At 45.0% G+C, this 23,727-nt stretch overlaps 1 protein-coding gene across 1 annotated transcript; it reads right to left on the bottom strand.

Annotated features, from left to right (window-relative positions):
* Positions 1 to 568: 568 nt before the first annotated feature.
* Positions 569 to 4,737, bottom strand: LOC123100247 (uncharacterized). The gene is made up of 10 exons (XM_044522200.1): positions 4,460 to 4,737; positions 3,498 to 3,732; positions 3,306 to 3,413; positions 3,049 to 3,218; positions 2,718 to 2,851; positions 2,402 to 2,576; positions 1,701 to 2,253; positions 1,446 to 1,558; positions 1,088 to 1,331; positions 569 to 979 (listed from the first exon to the last, which is right to left on the bottom strand). The coding sequence occupies exons 1-10, from the start codon at positions 4,588 to 4,590 to the stop codon at positions 752 to 754; spliced, it is 2,091 nt and encodes a 696-aa protein (XP_044378135.1). The 5' UTR covers positions 4,591 to 4,737; the 3' UTR covers positions 569 to 751.
* Between the last annotated feature and the right edge of the window lie 18,990 nt (positions 4,738 to 23,727).

The raw sequence follows: 23,727 nt of genomic DNA, 5'->3' as shown, positions 1-23,727 counted from the left end.
CTAGGGCACGCCCAGCCCCCGTCGGACGAGACGACGACGGCGACGGCGCCATGGCCAGGGGAGATGGAGGAGGCGAGGGCCCCCGCGAACCAGGAGGGCTCAGGGCAGAGACGCCCGACCCCTCCACGCATGGCAGCGCACCAAGGATCCCCATTGCCGGGGACGGGAGGGAAAACTTACCAGATCTACGCCGCCGACGGGACACCCGCTACCAGCCAGACTCGTCCACCAATGACGCCACCGCCCTGCCCCTGCCCCCAGGGGCAAACTTCCTGGAACGGGCGCCGGCCCCGGAGAGCCATGGTCAGGAGCGGGCTCAGAGTCGAAGGAAGAATCCCCGTCGCCGTCGAGCGCCCAAAAAGGGATCCAGAGGACGCCATCGAGGCATCCGGCCACCGCACCGACGCCGAAGCGAGGCCAGAGAGCGCTGCACCAGAGGAGGGAGGGAGCGGCGGAGGGGGGAGGGAGCTCGCCGAAGGGAAGCCATCGGGGATCGAGATCGCGAGGGAGGGGGAGAAGAGAGGGAAAGAGGGGGGGGGGAAGAGAAGGTAAGCCATGTGATCATTTTTTGTTGTTCATTGTTTCAGAACCTGATCATGTATTTCTTTTATTCATACATACACAAGAACATCTGACGACGTGTTCATGGCACAACGTTTCAGTGTGAAGCGCAACCAAAGCTACCAGCGTGTACATACATAGCAATATTAGCTTCACGGGACCGACCAGGGATTTTCAGCCGGCCTTCTCTTCAACCTGTTCGTAGCTCGCCCTTGTCCACCGTATGGACCGGGACGGCGGGTATGGACTCCCACCACTCCCTCCAGCGCCGCCCGCCCCGGGGGTCCGACACCGCCTTCGCCACCCTCGTGTTCGCCGCGAAGCAGCACACCGTCAGCCCCATCAGGACGTACTTGAAAGGGACCACGGCCAGCGCCACCGCGAGGCCCGTCAGCATCCAGATCACCGTCTCCGTGTGCTGCAGACAGAAGAACAGGATTGTCCAAAACCACATATGTGACAGACAGCACCTCAATGGTGCACAAAGGATGATCAGTGATCAAGACTAGAGTGTGACCATATATACCTTTGGTGACCGGGCTAGAACAATGGACCATAGCCTGAGGATCACGATGTTCGCCGTCTTGACGTACTCGTGCACCTTCTTCATGCTGTGCTGCGCCTCCACTATGCTCTCCATCGTCGTCTTGTCCAAGGACTTGTCGATGATCACCTCCGAGCATATCTCGCCTAACTTCCTCTGCTTGGCCCAGACCATCGCGCCCACCGCTAGTATCAAGGATGCAGCCAGTGCATAACCGACCCACTCGCTGCAATAAAGGGATGGAACTTGCACATTATATTTCCCATTCCATTTCCAACTCAAGTACATGCAAATATATGACCAGTGTTAAGTGATAGTATAATGATGTTCATGATCTTACTTGTATATGGTCAACAAAGTTACAACAAGGACACCGCCGGTAACTTGCGGTCTATCCCACGAGATTATCTCTTGGATCACCGGACCCAATTTGCTGATGGGACTTACCAACCCCTACAAAGAAAGGAACAAACAGAGATATTCAGTGCAATGCTGGTTTAGTAGTACGAGAATTCAAGAAACAACTGGAACTGAAATTCACAAGATACCAACAAAAAGAAGAGGTAACATAGGAGAAATAATGATTTTATCATACCACTAATACAAGGAGGCTATCAGTGAGACCTTCCTCCTTCATTCCTTCAATAGGAGCATTAGCAACAGTAACTTCCCTCGCCTCATCTCTTACTTTATCAATGGTATTCCCCAGAGAGGTCAAAGGCTGTTCATGGGTACTCGAGTCCCCGTCATGCTCTTTTGCCATCTCCGCACTTAACGCAATTGGATCCGACTTACTCAAACTCTTGAACACATATGATGCACTGAACGGGGTTATGGTCGACGTCTCTTTCAGGTGGTTTGCTAATTGCTCGAGCACAAAATCACCTTTTGGAAGGTCGTCATACAGCGAGAATATTAGGAAGCTAGAAGGTGGTGGTGGTGACATTCTTAGCATCTCCCTTGCAGCGTGGAGCCTTATCACTCCCAATATGATTCTTGAATGTACCTCCCATTTGTGGATAGGGGATTCTATCTTGTACGCCGATATGAAACGGTGGAGAAAGATTACTTCTTTTATCATGGTAAGCCACAGATCGCGACGTGTAGAGCTGGTCATCTCTGGAAACTCCAGAAGCAGAGGTTCCGGTCTGCATAGATGAATTAACGGTTACTATGCAACCAAAAAAATATTTGCTAGCATTCTAGTGAATAATAATAATAATAATAATAATAAATGTTCAATATAAGACCTTCTGGTTGCCACCAAGAGGATAAGACTAAGATAGATGAACTCACAATGATTCAAATTCAATGGCTTTGTCGAACAATGGTGCACCAAAAGGACCTGTTGAAGCTGGTTTAACTTGTTGTTCCATTCCAGTATCTGAAAGCTCGACCTTGAAAGCAGGCCCATATGAAATTATGCCGGAAGTCTCAAAATACAGGGCCTTGTTTGTCAGAATCAACCTGCCTACATAGTCCATCAGAAATTAGCAACCAGACGTTCCATACTTCATATGTACAAATGCCAAATTGATCTATATACTAAATTACCAATTTACTACGTTAGCATAAAGAAACCAGAAGAACAAATAAAGATTGGATTGATTACCAGGCCAGCTGCCGGTCCCAATGTGCCGAACCACCCTTTGTGTTCCTGCTGTACCCTCCGTGTGCAAGATAAATTCATCTTCAGCGAATTCAACTCCTGTTGGAGTTGGCAAGCTTTGCAAAAAGTTGAAGGACCTAAGAGAACAACGAAAATCCCATTTGAGTGCTGGGATATCCAACAGTGAACTTCTTTCTGGAGGACCCAACAGAAAGCTTTCTTGTAACAGAAAATTTCGAACAAAAAGGGCACGAAAGTAGTGCCTGATACATTTCTACTAATGCTTGATAAAGAGAATATCATCTGACCCTAGGAGTGTTGAGTTGTCACGTACTTATCCATTTCCTTCAGGAATTTGTCATAAGCAGGATAGTGGAGCCTGTTAGCTGTGGTGGCGGTGAGGGCTTCGAAAGTGAATCGCGCATTGACAACGTCGCAAGCCAAAGGAAATACAGATCCAAACCACACGTATGCATCTTCTCCGACTGTCGGATCTTCATTCACCTATGGGATTGTTAATCAATCAATGCTCGGAGTAAGTTACACATCAGTATACCGAAAATAAGTCGTGTCTTTGGCATGCAGACTTACAAGAAGGGGCATCATATCCGAATAGAACAGCGACGTGTCATCACCCATCACAGCTTCATTTGCTCCAAGTGGTTCCTTCCGATCTTCTCTCTCTTTTGATATGCTCTCCTGTAATATTTAGCGCGTCGAGTCAGTTCAGAATGGAAGCATTATCATTTGTCATACAGTACACATATATCTAGAATTACTGACCATGGTAATTTGTTGATCCGAAGGAGTGGGCGTCTCCCAGGCTAGCATCATATCAAACGTGAACCGACCAAGGGATCCCTCATGAAGCGTGTCTCCTAGATCAGGAGATGTTAGAGATTGCAGCGCCTGAAGGCTGCAGTACTCGACTAGTCTTCTTGAGTAGTTGTCCAATGCGGCATTCTTCAGGCCCGACTCGAAGTCCGCGACTAGATCGTCGACGCTTCTGTGCAGCGTCCTGCATGCCATGTATGTTAGTTAACCGATTTTACCTCTAATCTATAGAGAATTTAGTGTAGCAAAATCGAAGCAGATCTTCAGTCTCTGTTTAAACTGAACGCCAAAACAGGGGCATAAGATGCAGCAACACGTTGTTTTGTTCTCGTACGGCCGTGTCTGAATCCGATGAACATGGATGCACAAAACACTGGCACTGACCAAATCATACCACAAGATGGACTCTACTGACCAAATAGGAAAAAAAAAAAGATCACCATCGTTTGTTATGGCCAGATAATTAATTCTCAGTGGTTAACCTAAACACTTCCTTCATATTGCTTTTGCAGAGAAAAAGCTACAAATTAGAACAAAATCGCCGCAAGAACGCGCCGGGCCACTTCTAGTATCTAGGGAATCAATTAGGCCGCTGAGGAAAAATACAGAAATTTTTTGTTCCTTATTAATTCAGAGTGACCGAAATGATATGCGCCGTAACGCAGGAGTATATCCAGCAGATCGACCAGCACCATGCTTCATCTGGCCGAGAATGGTGCGCCGGCCCGGCTAGGGCTTTGCATCAACGCAGAGACACCCCACATACAGTCGTCTGGTTCCATAAATCGGCAGCGAAACCAACAGAGCGGATCAAGCGAAGAGCGATGCCGGGTCGCAACTACTCTGATTGATCTATTACGAACGGAGGTAATATGGGAGGAAGATGAGGAGGAGGAGGCGCAGGGACGTACAGGGAGCATTGGTGGAGGACGTAGTTGGCGATGGAGGAGAGGTGCTTCCGGCCGCCCGCCTTGCCTCGCGCGCCGCCGTCCCCCGCCGCCGGCGCCATCGCGTCCCGGCCGCTAATCACATCCGTGTCCATGGCTAATCACTTGGTTAATTTGTCCGCGCAGTGAATGTGAGGAGCGGTCGGTCCGTGCGTGCGGCTATAGGATGGCGTGCATGCGCACATGCAGCGCGCCACCGCGGCCCGCTGCCCTTCCACGCGTCCCCCGCTCCGGCCGCCGACGCACGCACTCTACATCTTTCTCTTCGCTCAATCGGCTCGCTCCCATTCCATGCCTGCTTTTTTTTTCTCGAGAAAAATCCGTCCCTTCCATGCCTGCTGATCTCATCAATCTCTGCCCGGAATATATACGATCATCGACATCTGCTCTCTCGACGGGCCTTTTCTTTTGACAAGACAGGAGCACACGAATGGGCCAGTATGAATCCAAAGCTCGCTGTGTTGAAAGAATGGCGTGTTTGTTTTTTTTGAAAAACTTTCAATCTATTCATCTTCAATTATGGCAGTACAACGAACACCAGAAATAAAAATTATATCCAGATCCGTAGACCACCTAGCGACGACGACTACAAGCACTAAAGCGAGCCGAAGACGCGTCGCCGTCATCACCCCTCCATCGCCGGAGTCGGGCACAACTTGTTGTAGTAGACAGTCGGAAAGTCGTCGTGCTAAGGCCCCGTAGGACCAGCGCACCAGAACAGCAACCGCCGCCGATGTAGAATAACGTAGGTTGGAAGGATTCAACCCGAAGACACACGAACGTAGACGAACAACGACGTGATCCGAGCAAATCCACCAAAGATAGATCCGCCGGAGACACACCTCCACACGCCCACCAACGATGCTAGATGCACTGCTGGAACGGGGGCTAGGTGGGGAGACCTTTATTCCATCTTCAGGGAGCCGCCGCCGTCTCGCCTTCCTGAGCAGAACATAAACCCTAACAAGACAGAAAAAAGCGACTGAAAACGGAGCCCTCCCGCCGGCCCTTGGCAGGATCCACCGCGCCCCCATGACCCTAGGGCCACCGGAGACGAGGCGGACCTGTGGCGGCACCGGTGAAAGGCAGAAACCTGGCGTGTTTGTTGTTTGAGAACAAAGAGAACAATTCCTATTTGGCGCCCTAAGCGCTATATTTGGTTAATTGGCGCACCACCCTAGAGCCTAGGTAGAAAACGGGCTGTCCCATGAAAGTTTCTTTTCATCGGTTTGTAGGTTATTTTTCAGCAGCGGGTTTTTAGGTGATTTTTGTTTGGTTATTCATTTTCTTTTTTGTTTCTCATTTTCTTTTATTTTTTGATTTTATTTTTATTTTTATTATTCCATGTTTTTTTAGAATTCATACCTTTTCAAATGTATGAATTTTTAAAATTTTGTGAACTTTTCTCCAAATTCGTGAACCTTTTAATTTTTTTAGTGAACTTTTTTTATCTCGAATACGTGAACCTTTTTCATATTCTTGAACGTCTTTGTGAATTTGTGAAATTTTTTCCTCAAATTCATGAACTATTTATCTCCAACACCTGAACTATTTCTAAATCTGCGAATTTTTCCAAATTCGATTATTTTTTAGCCTAGAACATTTTTCAAGTTTTGTGAACTTTGCAAAAAATTGTGATTTTTATAGCCGTGTTTTTTAAATGCATGAAGCTTTAGCTCGCAATTGTTTGTTTTTGGAATTTTGTGATTTTTTTGGAATGTCATGATTGTTTCAGATTTCGGCGAACCTTTTCCAAATTCATGAACTTTTTCCAATTTTTATGAACATATTCAAATTCATTAACTTTTCTTCAATTTGGGAAACTTTTTCCTTTTGCATGAACCTTTTCTCAAAAAACATTTTGTTCAAATTCGTTGGTTTTTCAATTATTATTAATCCTTTTTCAGTTTTACATTTTTTCAAATAATTTATACGGGGTAAATAACATATGTTAATTGTTGTACTAAAAGAAGGGCCAAATAAAACTATTTCCTGAAAGCAGACAACAAAGTGAGATTAGACGACTAGTTATTGTGCCATGATCTAGCTACGGCCGCCTATGTGGGCGTGCGAGTCCGATTTCCACAGCTCACAGAATAACCATTATATTTTGTCAATTTTTCTTCTTCGTATTTTGGCCGGCCCGCTACGCTTCTTGTGCAAGCGCCCTTAGCCTCAACTGGCGTTGAGAGCGCCTAATAGGAGCTCTCAACAAAGAGAGAGGTGTATACACAACGCTTTGTGCGTCAAATTGCAGGCAGAGTGCATGGTTGAGAGTGATGGGCTGGTTTGGGCCATCTGCGTGCTGTAGATGTTAGCTACAGGTGTGCTCATCCGGTTTTCTGGATTCTCCCCTGTAGATTTTGCGATTTGCCTGGGAATTCAGTCGAGCATTTTGTTTTTCTACAAAACTACCAACATTTTCAAGCTTCTTTGTCAAACTTTTCCCCAACCATTGGAAGTCTCGTAAAAAGGCAACGGCGCAAACACAAGGTTTAGGTTTCTTTAGATAGATTTGCCTTTCGGGTTACTAGATAATCTATTCTTTAAGGAGATCTTAGAACAACAGATGCATCAAATTAAAATGTTAATAATTTTTCAATTACTGGGACATATTTTTTTAAATACGTGTTTTTTTGACAATTGCGAGAACACCTTGAAAAAATATCTTCATCATGTATTTAAAAATATTCACCGTGTATATAAAAATGTCCGTTGTCTATTCAGAAAATGTTCATTGTCTGTTTCCAAAAATATTCATGTTAAAACAATTATACTTGTAAAATTAAATGGGGAAAAGAGAAAAAAGGGATACAATGAAATAAAAAAACCCTGAAATAAAGGACACAAAAAAAAAGTGATTGCAAAACCAGTAAATGGGCCAGCCAATGGTGCTCAACCTCTGTGTGATTTCCTGACACGGTAAATCCTATTGTATTCAGCAGATAAAAAAGGGTAAATCCTACTGTATTATTATTCTAAAAAAGTTAACTCCTACTATATGGATACTACCCATGTTGACAACTTTTTTCCACTGTTTTTTCTTTTCTATTTTCTTTGGTTTAGTATGGGTTTCTTTCGGTTTCTTCCTAGTATTTTCTTCTTCTTTTGTTCTCCTTTTCCACTTTTTTTTGTTCCCTATTTTCAAGAAATATAATAGATAAATATTTTCTAAATATATGAATTTTGGTAATATTACACAAACTTTTATTTGAAAAATGAATGTACACTTTTTTAAATATTACGATTTTTTTGTTGTAAATGCGTGAGCAAAATTTCACATTACTTGAATATTTTGAGAAGTTGTTAATCGTGTTCTTTAAAAAAAATTTGTGTAATTTTAAAAAGTGTTCACCCATATTTTTTTTTGTAGTTTTGAAAAAGTTTCCACGTCTTCAAGAAAAATCTTCATGTAACCAACATAATATTCACATATCATGTGTTTATGGGAAACCGAAATGAAACTGATTAGAATTAAAAAACCAACAAAAAGCAAGAAAAATCCCTGGAAAACTAGAGGAGCGCTCGGTATGGAAAAAGTATTTTTTAGGAGGGAGGGGGGGTTGTGTTAGGGCATGTCTCTCTCTAAGTAGTTTTGGTGATTGATGACAATGCTTTTGCGGACTAATCGTGTGCGTTGAGTATTTCACTGATTCATTCATTGGCACGAGACGATTCTTTCCCCTCGGAGCTTTAAGTGAAGACGGTGTAGTCTCCTTCGTTTCGGTTTTGGTGGACTTAAGTCGTAGTAGACACCGTATTATCAAGAAGGGGTCCGCATTGGAAAGGCTAGGGTGGAATCAACACGTACACTTTATTTTTGCACCCCCAGCTCCTTTCCTCTCCTTGGAGTTTTCCGTTTCGACAGAAGTGGGGATTGTGAGGTGCTAGCGTAGTACCGCCACCCTAGCGGTAGTGCCGCCTATGGCCCTCAATGTAGCGATCCGACCTCAGATGGTCAAATCTCTGTGTATAAGTGTTATCCCTGAATCGGTAATGCTGACACACACAGTACTTAAAAGATTTATAACAGAGTTCAATCACACACTTATTACATCAAATGTCTCAAAAGAGAACTTATTACAATAAATATGGCTTAAGGCCATCTAAATAAGATAACAGCGGAAGACTTGGAAGATAAAGTGAGTCCATCAACTCCAATGGCATAGTTGAGTGCACGACAACGACCTGGCACACCTTACTCTTCGTTTGAAAAAACCGTAACATGATATGTTGCAGCCCGAAACGGGTCAGCACATGGAATATGCTGACAATATAACACAGTAGAGCAATGAACAGGTAAATGTTATCACTACATGCATATATGGCTGGTGGAGGCTCTATGGTTATAATGTTTTGCGTAAAGCCAATTTTTCCCTAAAACAAAGGAATATATTTTGTTTAACTATCATGGTAGTTGTTACACATTGAGAAGGTTCCTCCAACTCAATCCCAATTAAGCAGTATTAATAACCCAACAAATTAATTTAGAGTGGTGAGATCAACATGATAATCCAAGAACCAGATACTCAAGATGTCCATAACCGGGGACACGACTAACCATAATTAGTTTGTACACTCTGCAGAGGTTTGCACACTTTCCCCACAAGACTCGATCTCCTCCGTTGGATTTCTCGCACTGCATGGTGTTTGAGAAACGGATGACCAAGACACAGTCTTTCAGAAGCATTAGCTCTTTACTCTGGGTAGACAGTTACACCTACTTTCCCCTACATCTGCTGGCCTACCACTTAAAGAGGTCATGCAACATACTCAACTATGCTAGAGCCCATAATAGCTTGTGGCTGCACACGGAAGTTTCTAGCATGAATAATCTTATGATCCCTTTGAGCCTGGGTGGCGAACCATAGGATGATCACACGGGTACTCCGGGATATCCTAGGACAACACTGGATTCTCCAGGTGCCCGCAACCAATCGACCCAGATGTGTATTTAAGTAGACACCTTAAGTTAACAATTAATTAACAATCTCACATCTGTCATGGATACACTCAAACCCAATCCACGTCTACGAGCATAGCATGGCAATATAAGCATAACGTAGAAGTAACTCCCAAGGGTTTGATAATAAAAGGGCAATAGGTTCTACCTCATCAACTACTTCCCAATACCCACATGTTAATCACATCCTAATCATGCAGTGTTTGAGGATTGTAACTAATGCATAAAAACTGGGTATGAAAAAGAGTATGATCAATGTGTTACTTGCCTTGCTGACGATCTGCAAACCCTAGAGACTCGTAGTAGCACGCTTCGCACTCCGGAAATTCTATCGCAAATAAACAATAGCATACATAAGCACTCAAGCATAGATGCAAGGGTAAAACTCAAATAAGAAGATCCAATCTAAAAGTTCAACTGAAGAGGTTCGATTTGCAAAACGAATCGGCCAAACCGGAGCTACGGAACTGAAACTACGATCAAAAGAACTTCGAATTCAAATCTGCTTGAAACCAAATTTTACATTGTCAAAATCATGTTCAAGTTGATTAACCAGAAAGAGGGGCTCGAGACGAAGATTTTGGCGTTGGTTTCACGGGATTTGGACGAACAGTTAAAAAGTTGCGAAGGTTTGAAGATCAGGGGCTAATCTGCGATGAAAATAATCGCGGATAGGTCCCTGGCCGAAAAAATAAAATAAAAAGAAAAAGACTAAGGCGCGAACGTTCGCTAACAGAGGCAAATGGGGGAAAAGTGTTCGTTAAAACGACTAACGAACGAATGTTCGTTGATTAAAACTAACCGATGAAAACCGAACCGATCTAATAAAAAACCTATCTAGGGTTTAAAAAAACCAGACTAGGATTTACCAAAATAAACCGACGAAAAACCGGACAAACCGGCGGCGGCGCGGATCTGAACGGCGGCGTCCGGCGTCCGGCGAGGCGGCGGGGTCAACGGGCGGCGGCGCGGCGGCTGAGGCGGCGCGGCTGCGGTGGTGGCGGCGGGGGCCTTGGCCTTTAAAGGCTGCGGGCGGGGCGAGGCTTGGGCAAGGGGGCGGTGAGGCGCTCGTGTCCGCCTCGGACACGGCGGCGCGGCGAACCTCGGGACTCCCGTCCCGAGTCGGCGGAGAGGCGGCGCAGCTGGGCTTTGGCCAGCTCGGCTGGGCCGTTGGCCGAGTCGGGCGACGCGTTTTTTAAATAAATTCGGCCAAAAAAGAAAAATCCTAAATAAATATAAAAAAAAAATCTAAAAATGCCAAAAACAATTTTCACCGTCTTAATAAAATATTTAGAACATAGTGAACATTTTCTTGGCCTAAAAATGCATTTTTGAAAAATGCATTTTTTTTCTAATCCAAATAAAATAGCAATAAAAATCCAAATAAAATAATTATTTGATTTTAACATTCCCCCCCAATATTTCTTTTATTTTGGAGAAGTCATATTATCTCCTCTCTTTTATTTTTAATATTGGAAATATTTTCGGAGAGAAAAATAATTAAAACCAAATTGATCCTCTTTTCAATATTTGGGAATAACTCAAATATGAAAATTTAGAAAATCCCCAACTCTCTCCGTGGGTCCTTGAGTTGCTTAGAATTAGGATCAAATCCAAAATGCAAATAAAATATGATATGCATTCCAAATTGAAAATTTGGGATGTTACAAACCTACCCCCCTTAAGGTGAATCTCGCCCTCGAGATTCGGGTTGGCTAGAAAATAGGTGTGGGTGGTCTTTCCGTATATCTTCCTCTCGTTCTCAGGTGGCTTCATCCTTGGTATGGTGGCTCCACTGAATTTTTCAAAACTTGATAACCTTGTTGTGTGTGACTTGGCTGGCAAACTCGAGAATCTTGACAAGTTTCTCCTCATAGGTTAGATCACTATCCAACTGAATTGCTTCCAGGGGCACCGTATCTCTCAGAGGAATATCGGCCATCTCAGCATGGCACTTCTTCAAATGGGAAACGTGAAACACATCATGAACTCCTGACAGTCCTTCGGGTAACTCCAACTTGTAGGTCACTTCTCCCATACGTTCCAAAACTCGGTATGGTCCTACAAATCTCGGGGCTAACTTCCCCTTAACTCCAAAACGTTTAACTCCTCGCAGAGGCGACACTCAGAGATGTGCTGTCTCCGATTTCATAGACTACCTCCTTGCGTTTTGAGTCTGCATAACTCTTCCGTCTGGACTGAGCTACCTTCAGTCTGTCTCGAATCAACTTTACCTTCTCTTCGGACTCTTTGATCAGATCTGGTCCAAACAACTGACGGTCTCCAACTTCATCCCACATCAACGGTGTCCCGCACCTCCTTCCATACAACGCTTCGAAAGGTGCCATCTTCAAACTGGCCTGGTAGCTGTTGTTGTATGAGAACTCTGCGTAAGGCAAATTATCATCCCAACTAGATCCATAATCTAACGCACAAGCTCTCAACATGTCCTCCAGAATATGATTGACTCTCTTGGTCTGTCCATCTGTCTGTGGATGAAAGGTTGTACTAAACTCTAGTCTGGTCCCCAAAGTCTGGTGCAGCTGGTGCCAAAACTTCGAAGTAAACTGGGTCCCTCTATCTGATACGATGGTCCTTGGAACTCCATGCAGACATATGATCCTGGTCATATATATCTTGGCCAACTGTGCACTCGTATAAGTGGTTTTCACTGGAATAAAGTGAGCCAGTTTGGTCAAACGATCCACTACTACCCAAATAGAATCATATCCCGATCGGGTCCTGGGTAATCTGGTGATAAAATCCATGCCAAGCTTATCCCACTTCCATTCGGGTATCGGCATATGTTCCAGTAATCCTGCTGGCTTCTGATGTTCTGCCTTCACTCTCTGACATACATCACATACGGCTACATACTCGGCAATAGCCTTCTTCATACCAGTCCACCAGAAACGCTCCTTTAAATCCAAATACATCTTGGTGTTTCCAGGGTGTATCGAGTATGGCGAGTCATGAGCTTCCTGAAGTATCAACTTCCTGATCTCTGCATTATTGGGTACATAAACACGGTCCTCAAACCACAAGGTGTCGTGCTCATCTTCACGAAAACCTTTGGCTTTTCCTTTGCTCATTTTCTCCTTTATCTCGGCAATCTCTTTGTCATCCTTCTGAGCTTCTCGAATCCTTCCCAATAATGTTGACTGAACTTCCATTGCTGCAACAAAACCTCTAGGGACTATCTCCAAACGAAGCTCCCTGAGATCTTCGGCCAACTCCTTTGGTAATCCTCCGCTTACGAGAGCATTGGCATAACTCTTCTGGCTCAAAGCGTCTGCTATGACATTGGCCTTGCCTGGATGATAATGCAGCTTCATATCATAATCCTTTATAAGCTCCAACCATCTCCTCTGCCTGAGATTCAGCTCCCTCTGAGTGAAAATGTACTTCAAACTCTTTATGATCCATGTAGACATCACAACGGTTTCCAATAAGAAAATGTCTCCAGGTCTTGAATGCATGCACTACAGCTGCTAACTCCAAATCATGCGTGGCATAATTCAACTCATGCGCTCGAAGCTGGCGTGAGGCATATGAAACCACTCTTCCATCTTGCATAAGTACACCTCCAAGTCCTAAGCGAGAAGCGTCGCAATACACTTGGAAGTCCTTGCGTATATCCGGCAGAATCAACACTGGGGCTGGAACCAAACGTTTCTTCAGCTCCTGAAAACTTGCCTCACATTCATCTGTCCATCTGAACTTGGTGTCCTTCTTCAGCAACTCCGTCATAGGCTTCTCAATCTTAGAAAAATTCTCAATGAATCTCCGATAATATCCCGCGAGTCCAAGAAAACTACGGATCTCTCCAACTGAGGTGGGTGATAGCCAATCAGTGACTGACTTAACCTTGGTAGGATCCACGGCTATACCTTCTCCTGATATAACATGTCCAAGAAATCCTACTTCCTTCAACCAAAACTCGCATTTGCTGAACTTGGCATATAACTAATGTTCCCTGAGCTTCTCGAGAACTAAGCGCAAATGCTCCTTGTGTTCCTCTTCATTCTTCGAGTATACCAAGATATCATCAATGAACACCACGACAAACTTATCCAAGAATTCCATGAACACCTTATTCATCATACTCATGAAATAGGCAGGGGCATTAGTCAATCCAAATGACATAACCGTGTACTCGTATAACCCGTACCTTGTGGTGAAGGCTGTCTTAGGTATATCTTGTTCTCGGATCTTCAACTGGTGGTATCCTGATCACAGATCGATCTTGGAGAATACTTTAGCTCCTTGCAGCTGGTCAAACAAGTCATTGATCATCGGCAGTGGGTACTTGTTCTTGATCATTACTTCGTTCAATGCACGATAATCAACAACCATTCTCAGTGATCCATCCTTCTCAACCAAGAGCACTGGGGCTCCCCATGGTGACGAACTTCGTCGAATGTAACCCTTCTCCAATAACTCCTTGATCTGCTTCTTAATCTCCTCCAGATCATTTGCGGGCATCCGGTATGGTCTCTTCGATATCGGTCCGGTGCCTGGCAACAGCTCTATCAAAAACTCAATGTCTCGATCCGGCGGCATGCCTGGTAGCTCCTCGGGAAATACATCCGGATAATCCTTCACTACAGGCACTTCCTCCTGAACAACTCCTGAGAGGGAATTTACTTGGGTCCTCCTCGGCGCATGCCTGAACACATACTTGATCCTTTTTCCCTTCGGGGTAGTAAGCAAAATTGACTTACTGGCGCAATCGATGTTTCCTCCATACATCGATAGCCAATCCATTCCTAGTATCACATCCAATCCTTGTGACTCCAAAATTATTAAGGATGAGGGGAAAACATGCCTACCTATGGTCAATGGCATCTGAAAACATCCTTGGCTTGCCATATACTCTGCTCCTGGCGAGCTTACTAACATATGTGTCCTAAGAACTTTAGTGGGCAACTTATACTTATCCACAAATCCCCTTGAAATGTATGAATGCGATGCACCAGTATCAAAAAGAACGATTGCAGTAAATGACTTAACAAAAAACTTACCTATAACTGCATCTGGCTGCTCTTCAACCTCCTCCATGTTAACGTGGTTCACTTATCCCATGTTGGAAGGGTTGGGCTTCTTCCCAGAGCTTCCATTGCCGTTGCCATTCTTTGCTTCAGAACACTCGGTGCCGTAGTGTCCAGTCTTCCCGCACTTGAAACAAGTAATGTGACTTAGATCCTTCTTGGCGGGTGTGGCTGGGTTAGAGTGGTTCTGATTGCTACCTGCGCCATTCCCGTTTCCATTCTTGGGGCCACTATGGTTATGCGAACTTCCTCCATTGTGGGTATGGCCTCCATGGTTATGAGTATACCCTCCCGAGTTCGGGGTAAAACGAGGCTTCTGCTGAGCTCCTGAGTTGTACTTCCCTTGTCCATACTTCCTTTTGCGGCTCTCAATCTGCTGCTGCTTCCCTTCAATCATAAGAGCCTTATCTACCAATTCCTGGTAGTTATTAAATGTTGCCACCATTAACTGCATACTCATCTCATCATTCAGCCCTTCCATAAACTTCTCCTGCTTCGCGGCATCAGTGGCCACATCATCTGGGGCATAGCGAGCTAACTTGTTGAACTAATCCACGTACTGCCCCACAGTACGGTTTCCCTGACGTAAGTTGCGAAACTCATGCGTCTTCATGCTCATAGCTCCAGTTGAGACGTGAGTAGTGTAGAATGCTTGCTGAAACTGCTCCCAAGTGACATTGGCTATGGGGAAAGTGGCTGTGTGATTCTCCCACCATGAGGCTGCGGGTCCATCCAATTGATGTGCGGCAAAACGCACCTTCTCAGCATCTGTGCAACCTGCGGTGGTCAACTCCCTTCCAATCCTGCATAGCCAGTCATCAGCAACTATTGGCTCGGTGCTACTGGAAAACACCGGCGGCTGCAACCTATGAAAACGGGCTAAGTTGTCAACTGGAGGTGGTGGCGGTGGGTTGTTGTTGTTGTTGTTGTTGTTGTTGTTGTTGTTGTTGTTGTTGTTGTTGTTGTTGTTGTTGTTGTTGTTGTTGTTGTTGTTGTTGTTGTTGTTGTTGTTGTTGTTGTTGTTGTTGTTGTTGTTGTTGGTTCTGGACTAGTAGCTGCATCAAGGCATTCTGCTGTTGGATCAACTGAGTGAGCTCCGGTGGGAAGACAAATCCGGGGTCGCGTCTCGGAGGCATCTGATGGGTTTAGAGGGGAGAGATTAGAATAGAATGAGGTCTAGTGAGAAAGCACTACCCATATGCACATGAGACAAACACATTCATATCACACCAAATCAATTCAAGCAAGGGCATACAATCAGTCTAACTATCGTTACAGTGCTCGGACTACTACTATATACATGGGGAAATGCTACTAATAATATGGTGGTCGACTAGAAATTTTGATCGGTGGAAGACTCCATGATATCCGCTCCAGCTTCGTCTTCATAATCATCATCACTACTGTCGGGTCGGAGTCGGTGTCGTCGATGATGATGTAGTCTTCCAAACGGATGTCATCGGGATGGTCGTTATCTCCTCCTGGCGCAGGGTCTCCCATGAATACTCCTAGCTTCCTCGTCAGGTCGTCATTCTTCTCCACTAGTATTGCGATTTCCTCCTCGTATCCGTTGTGTGTAGACTTGAGTTCCTCTTCTAGCTCCATGTTCCGGGTCATCACCTTCTTTAGTTCTATCATGCTTGCACACATCTGGTTCTCCTGCCGACGAATGTGCTGGTTTAACTCCTGGATGAAAGCTGCAATGGACCTGTCCCTCCTGGTGTTGATCATCTCCCATTGCTCATCTCGACGCCCACATATCTGGTAGATGGTGTCCTTAAGATCCTTGTGATAAATTTCGCCGATGCGTCCCATGGCGATGTGGGCTGCCATGCTCTTTCCTAGACTCCAGGTTGGTGCATCAAAGGAAAACTCTATGGGCTCAATGACTGGCGTGAATGTCCTTCCTGGAACTTGAACTCGAATCATCCAACGCACCTCTTCTGGTAAAGTGGCGGTATAGGTCCCGGTGAAGCTTGGTATTCCGATGTTCAGCTACCTAGTGACTTCTTTCAAGTGTCTCCCAAATGGTGTGTCTTCATACGGTCGTGCAAACTTGTTCCTTGAGTCCGCCATCCTATAGAGTGGAAAATGGAGAGGAGTCAGAAATGAGTAGAGAAGAGTGACCTATGGCTCATCTTAGTGGTCGTGTCCTACAATCAGCATGTGCTCTGATACCATCTTGTAGCGATCCGGCCTCAGATGGTCAAATCTCTGTGTATAAGTGTCATCCCTGGATCGGTAATGCTGACACACACAATACTTGAAGGATTTATAATAGAGTTCAATCACACACTTATTACATCGAATGTCTCAAAAGCGAATTTATTACAATAAATATGTTTAAGGCCATCTAAGATAACAGCGGAATACTTGGAAGATAAAGTGAGTCCATCAACTCCAACGACATAGCTGAGTGCACGACAACGACCTAGCGCAGCGTACTCTTCGTCTGAAAAATCTGCAACATGATATGTTGCAGCCCGAAACGGGTCAGCACATGGAATATGCTGGCAATATAACACAGTAGAGCAATGAACAGGTAAATGCTATCACTACATGCATATATGGCTGGTGGAGGCTCTATGGTTATAATGTTTTGCGAAAAGCCATTTTTTCCCTAGAACAAAGGAATATATTTTGTTTAACTATCATGGTAGTTGTTACACATTGAGAAGGTTCCTCCAACTCAATCCCAATTAAGCAGTATTAATAACCCAACAAATTAACTAATTTAGAGTGATCAGATCAACATGATAATCCAAGAACCAGATACTCAAGATGTCCATAACCGAGGACACGACTAACCATGATTAGTTTGTACACTCTACAGAGGTTTGCGCACTTTTCCCCACAAGACTCGATCTTCTCCGTTAGATTTCTCGCACTGCATGGTGTTCGAGAAACGGATGACCGAGACACAGTCTTTCAGAAGCATTAGCTCTTTACTCTGGGTAGACAGTTACACCTACTTCCCCTACATCTGCTGGCCTACCACTTAAAGAGGTCATGCAACATACTCAACTATGCTAGAGCCCATAATAGCTTGTGGCTGCACACGGAAGTTTCTAGCATGAATAATCTTATGATCCCTTTGAGCCTGGGTGGCGAACCATAGGATGATCACACGGGTACTCCGGGATATCCTAGGACAACACTGGATTCTCCAGGTGCCCGCAACCAATCCACCCAAATGTGTATTTAATTAGACACCTTAAGTTAACCATTAATTAACAATCTCACATCTGTCATGGATACACTCAAACCCAATCCACGTCTACGAGCATAGCATGGCAATATAAGCATAACGTAGAAGTAACTCCCAAGGGTTTGATAATAAAAGGGCAATAGGTTCTACCTCATCAACTACTTCCCAATACCCACATGTTAATCACATCCTAATCATGCAGTGTTTGAGGATTGTAACTAATGCATAAAAACCGGGTATGAAAAAGAGTATGATCAATGTGTTACTTGCCTTGCTGACGATCCGCAAACCCTAGAGACTCGTAGTAGCACGCTTCACACTCCGGAAATTCTATCGCAAACAAACAATAGCATACATAAGCACTCAAGCATAGATGCAAGGGTAAAACTCAAATAAGAAGATCCAATCTGAAAGTTCAACGAAGAGGTTCGATTTGCAAAAAGAATCGGTCAAACCAAAGCTACGGAACTGAAACTACGATCAAAAGAACTTCGAATTCAAATCTACTTGAAACCAAATTTTGAATTGTCAAAATCATGTTCAAGTTGGTTAACCAGAAAGAGGGGCTCTAGACGAAGATGGCATTGGTTTCACTGGATTTGGACGAACGGTTAAAATGTTGTGAAGGTTTGAAGATCAGGGGCTAATCTGCGATGAAAATAATCACGGATAGGTCCCTGGCTGAAAAAATAAAATAAAAAGAAAAAGACTACGGCGCGAACGTTCGCTAACAGAGGCAAACGGGTGAAAAGTGTTCATTAAAACTAACTAACGAACGAATGTTCGTTGATTAAAACTAACCGAAGAAAACCGAACCGATCTAATAAAAAACCGATCTAGGGTGTAAAAAAACCGAACTAGGGTTTACCAAAATAAACCGACGAAAAAACAAATAAACCGGCGGCGGCGCGGATCTGAACGATGGCGGCGTCCGGCGAGGCGGCGGCGTCGGCTGCGCGGGGCGGCGGCGCAGTTGCAGCGGCATGGCGGCGGGGCTGCGGTGGTGGGGCGGTGGCGGCGGCGGGGGGCTCGGCCTTTAAAGGCCGGGGGCGGGGCGAGGCTTGGGCAAGGGAGCAGGGAGGCGCTCGTGTCCGCCTCGGACACGACGGTGGCGCGGCGAACCTCGGGACTACCGTCCCGAGTCGGCGGAGAGGCGGCGCGACTGGGCTTTGGCCCGCTCAGCTAGGCCGTTGGCCCAGTCGGGCGACGCGTTTTTTAAAAATAAATTCCGCCAAAAAGGAAAAATCCTAAATAAATATAAAAGAATTCTAAAAATTCCAAAAACAATTCTCACTGTCTAAATAAAATATTTAGAACATAGTGAACATTTTCTTGGCATAAAAATGCAATTTTGAAAAATGCATATTTTTTCTAATCCAAATAAAATAGCAATAAAAATCCAAATAAAATAATTATTTCATTTTAACATTCCCCCCCCCCCAATATTTCTTTTATTTTGGAGAAGTCATATTATCTCCTCTCTTTTATTTTTAATATTGGTAATATTTTTGGAGAGAAAAATAATTAAAACCAAATTGATCCTCTTTTCAATATTTGGGAATAACTCAAATATGAAAATGAATAAAATCCCCAACTCTCTCCGTGGGTCCTTGAGTTGCTTAGAATTTCTAGGATCAAATCCAAAATGCAAATAAAATATGATATGCATATGATGACCTATGTATAACATTCCAAATTGAAAATTTGGGATGTTACATTCAAGCGGCAGTACCGCTGTCCAACAGCGGTAGTACCGCTCGGGTGCATCGGCAGCAGTACCGTCCTGGTTCGGCACCGCTACCTCCACGATTTGAGGGCGCCTCTCTCGTGTCGGGTTGTGCGGCAGTAGCAGCGGTAGTACCGCTCGTGAGCGGTAGTACCGTGGCTACCACCGCTACTAGTGTCGCCCCAGCCCTCTCTCCCTCTTCTGTTCCCCCTCGGTTGCCTCTACTCTCAGTCTCCGCGGTAGTACCGCTGGGGGTCGCGGTAGTACCGCTACCACCAGCAGTAGTACCGCTCCACTGAGCAGTAGTACTGCTCCGTGCGGGCTGAAAGGGGGGTAACGGTTGATAAGTTCCCCCCTATAAAAGGAGGTCTTGTTCTCCAAAGAGACCTACCTCTTCCCTCCCCAAAAACTCCATTGTTGCTCAAAGCTCCATTTTCGTCCGATCTCTCCCCCTAGCCAATCAAACTTGTTGATTTCCTAGGGATTGGTTGAGAAGGCCCCGATCTACACTTCCACCAAGAGAAATTTGATTCCCCCCACTAATCCCTTGCAGATCTTGTTACTCTTGGGTGTTTGAGCACCCTAGACGGTTGAGGTCACCGCGGAACCATATTCCATTGTGGTGAAGCTTCGTGGTGTCATTGGGAGCCTCCGATTAAGTTGTGGAGATAGCCCCAACCTTGTTTGTAAAGGTTCGGTCACCGCCTCCAAGGGCACCAATAGTGGAATCATGGCATCTAGCATTGTGTGAGGGCGTGAGGAGAATACGGTGGCCCTAGTGGCTTCTTGGGGAGCATTGTGCCTCCACATCGCTCCAACGGAGACATACTTCCTCTTAAAGGGAAGGAACTTCGGTAACACATCCTCGTCTGCACCGGCTCCACTCTTGGTTATCTCTTACCTTTACTTGTGCAAGCTTATATTGTGTTGTATCCCTTGCTTGCTTGTGTGCTTGTTGTTGTTGCATCATATAGGTTGCTCACCTAGTTGCATATCTGGACAACCTACTTTGATGTTAAGTTTAATCTGGCAAGGAAAAGCTAAAATTGTTAGTTGCCTATTCACCCCCCTCTAGTCAACCATATCGATCATTTCAATTAGTATCAGAGCCTCGTCTCTTTATTAAGGACTTTGCCGTCCGAAGAGTATGGCTGAGACCACAGACGAGGTGGAGGAGCACCCCGGTGTGAGTCCCACTTTGTCTGCGACCGATGGGGGATCCTCGGTCTCTCGCGAGGAGTTCAATGTGACCTTGGACACATTGAAAACCTCCATGACGACCGAGGTCAAAGGCATGCTTAAGAATTTTCTTGATGATCTTAAATTGTCCACCGCACCGTTGGAAGTGGTCGATCCCACTAACAAGGTGACGGATGCTAACTCCAACAAGGAGGAATCTACTAGTGATCAAGTTCTTATTTAACTAGTGGTAGAAGTGGGAATGGCATCTTTGCCCATATTGAACCTCCAATTACTTATGGAGGATCGGTTCCCTCCACGCATATGAATCATGTTGGTCCTCCTCCTAAGCTTGTGAAAAATGAGGATTTTGCCTCTTGGGTCAATCGCTTTAAACGTCATTTAAATCATAGTTCTACTAATCTTTGGAGAATTATTGAGCAAGGTTTCAACCCGCACGACCCAAGAAACTTTACCCCTAGAGAAGCCGCGGATCATCAATTCAACGAGTCCGCTCTCTTCATTCTCCAAGAAGCAATCCCACCCGAAGATATTGCGCACCTCCGACCTTTCATAGTGGCCAAGGAAGCATGGCAACATCTTGTTTCTAATTACAAGGGAAGCGCAAGCATTCAACGCTCAAACTTTGAAGTGGTGCAAGATGAAGCCGATGAGTTTGCAATGATTGAAGATGAAGAACCTCGAGAGCTTTACCGAAGATTAACCACTCTCGCGGTCTCACTTCGAGATCATGGGAGCAAGGATACGGATGACAATTGGATCAAGCGCAAGTTTCTCAAGGCCATGATGCCGTACCATAAGGCCATGTCCTCCGTCATCTATCAAAGGCCGGACTTTCACGCCTTGTCCTCAAGTGAAGTGTTGGATGAGTTTGTTCCAATGAGGATCTTGGACAAGACCGCCGACAATGCAGTGTTGAGTTCTCAACGAGCAAAGAAGCCCAACCTTGCTTTGAATGCCAAGTCTAGTGTGGAAGAAGAGGGCGAAGAGGAAGAAGAGGAGTGTTTCCCCGAAGATACCGAATATGCTTATCATGAACACATGGCTCTCGCTTCACGACAATTTCAGAGCAAGAAGAACTCAAGGCCCAACTTCAACAAGAACAACTCAAGTGGCACCAAAGGCAAGCAAAGTGTGAGGACATGCTATAATTGTGGCAATGTGAGTCACTTTGTTGCTGATTGCCCGTATGAGAAGAGGGAAGACAATGGTGGCAAGCTTATCCTAAAAGACAAGGCCAAGTCCTTCCCCAACAAGAACAACTTCACTAAGAAGACTCCTCCCAAGGGGTTGGTGGCACAAGAAGAGTACAATGAGGATGCTGATGATGATGAAGACGGTGAGACGGTTGCCATGGCCTCCGTTGCCATTGCGACAACTCCACGGGTGTCCCTCTTCGATTCACCCAACGAGAACATCACCGCCAAGTGCCTCATGGCTAAAGCCACCGACAAGGTAACCCCCAACATCAAAACTACCATCACTACTAATCCTTCCTTGACGGATTGCATTGATGAAAGTGAGGGGACAAAGGAGGAAGAAAATGAATTTGAGTCTTTTATGAGTAAGCTCAAGGGTAAATCCAAGAAGCACTTTGTTGCTCTCTTGGAACAACTTGATGAAGCCAATGACATGATCGAGCCTCACGAAGAAACCATCTCTAAGATGGAAGGGCATAGTCGTGACTATGCTGATGACATATCGGATCTCTCTAATGCGCTTGAGGAAGTCATCGTTTGGCTCTTGAGGAGTCACACAACGATGATCATGCTAAATTAAAGAAAGATTTTGATCATGCTCTTGTTGTATCTCGTGTGCTCAATTCCGAGAAGGCAAAACTTGGGGTTGACCATGCTAGACTCAAGGAGGAGTTTGATATACTTGACAAGGCTCACAAGGCCTTGACGGGTGCTCATGCTAGCCTCAAAGAGTCTCATGATCAACTCCAAGTGAAGCTAACCAAGGAGAAAGCCACATTTCCTCATATGGTTTTAATTGATAATGCAAATGCTACTAACCCATGTTGTGAGCATGTGCATCTTGTGGAGGAGAATGCCAAGTTGAAGGAGAAACTTGAGAAAGGCCTTGTGTCTTGCATACAAGGTGATAAGAATCTCAACGACCTTTTGACCAATCAAAAGGAAGTTGTGGGCAAGGAGGGAATTGGGTTTGCACCCAAGTCCAAGAATAAGAAGAAGAATGACAAGGCCAAACGACCTCCTCCTCTCAAGCAAACTTTTGTGAAGGAGGGAGAGGGTGCTTCTAAGGAGAAGAAGAACAATGTGAAGGGTGGTGGTGTCAAGAAGGGAAATGCCACCCCTTCCAACAAAGCCGGCGACTTTAACCCTTCTTATGTGTTATGCCATGCTAGTGATGGGCATGTTATGCCAAATTTGTTGGTTCTCCTTATGAGTAAATTGAATGGTCTATTTGGGTTCCTAAGACACTTTTTACTAACATCAAAGGACCCATTACAAAATGGGTACCTAAAACCAAGCATTGATCTCTTGTAGGTGTTTTCTTCCTGTGGGGGATCATGGTTGCTCGATAGTGGAGCCACAAATCATACGACCGGAAGCAAGGACTTGGTGGTGGACGTGCACAAAGTTTCATCTATGCCCACCAATGTCGAATGGGGTGATGCTTCATCTTCTAAGGTATTGGGTCTTGGCAAGGTTGTCATTTCTCATGATCTCACGATCGAGAAAGTCATGCTTGTTGAGTCCCTTGCATACAACTTACTTTCTGTTCGTCAACTTGCACTCATGGGCTTTGCCACTTTCTTTGATATTGATACCATGGCCCTCTTGTGGAGCAAGACTCTTAAAGTAGCCTTTGTTGGGCATGTCGACAACGGTCTTTATGTGATTAACTTTTCGGAGCGACCCACTAAGACCGCGACATGCCTAATGGCTAAAGTTGACGTGGGATGGCTTTGGCATCGCCGTTTAGCCCATGTCAATATGAGATCTTTGCATAGTCTTCTCAAGGGGGAGCATGTCCGTGGACTAACAAATGTTAGTTTTGCCAAAGATCGTGCTTGCAGTGCTTGTATAGAAGGAAAGCTACATGAGAAGGCTCACC

This window comes from Triticum aestivum, chromosome 4D, assembly GCF_018294505.1.
Source record: "Triticum aestivum cultivar Chinese Spring chromosome 4D, IWGSC CS RefSeq v2.1, whole genome shotgun sequence".
Classification (NCBI taxonomy): Eukaryota; Viridiplantae; Streptophyta; class Magnoliopsida; order Poales; family Poaceae; genus Triticum; species Triticum aestivum.
The sequence above is the reverse complement of the archived record's forward strand: the minus strand, read 5'-3'. Positions and strand labels throughout refer to the sequence as shown.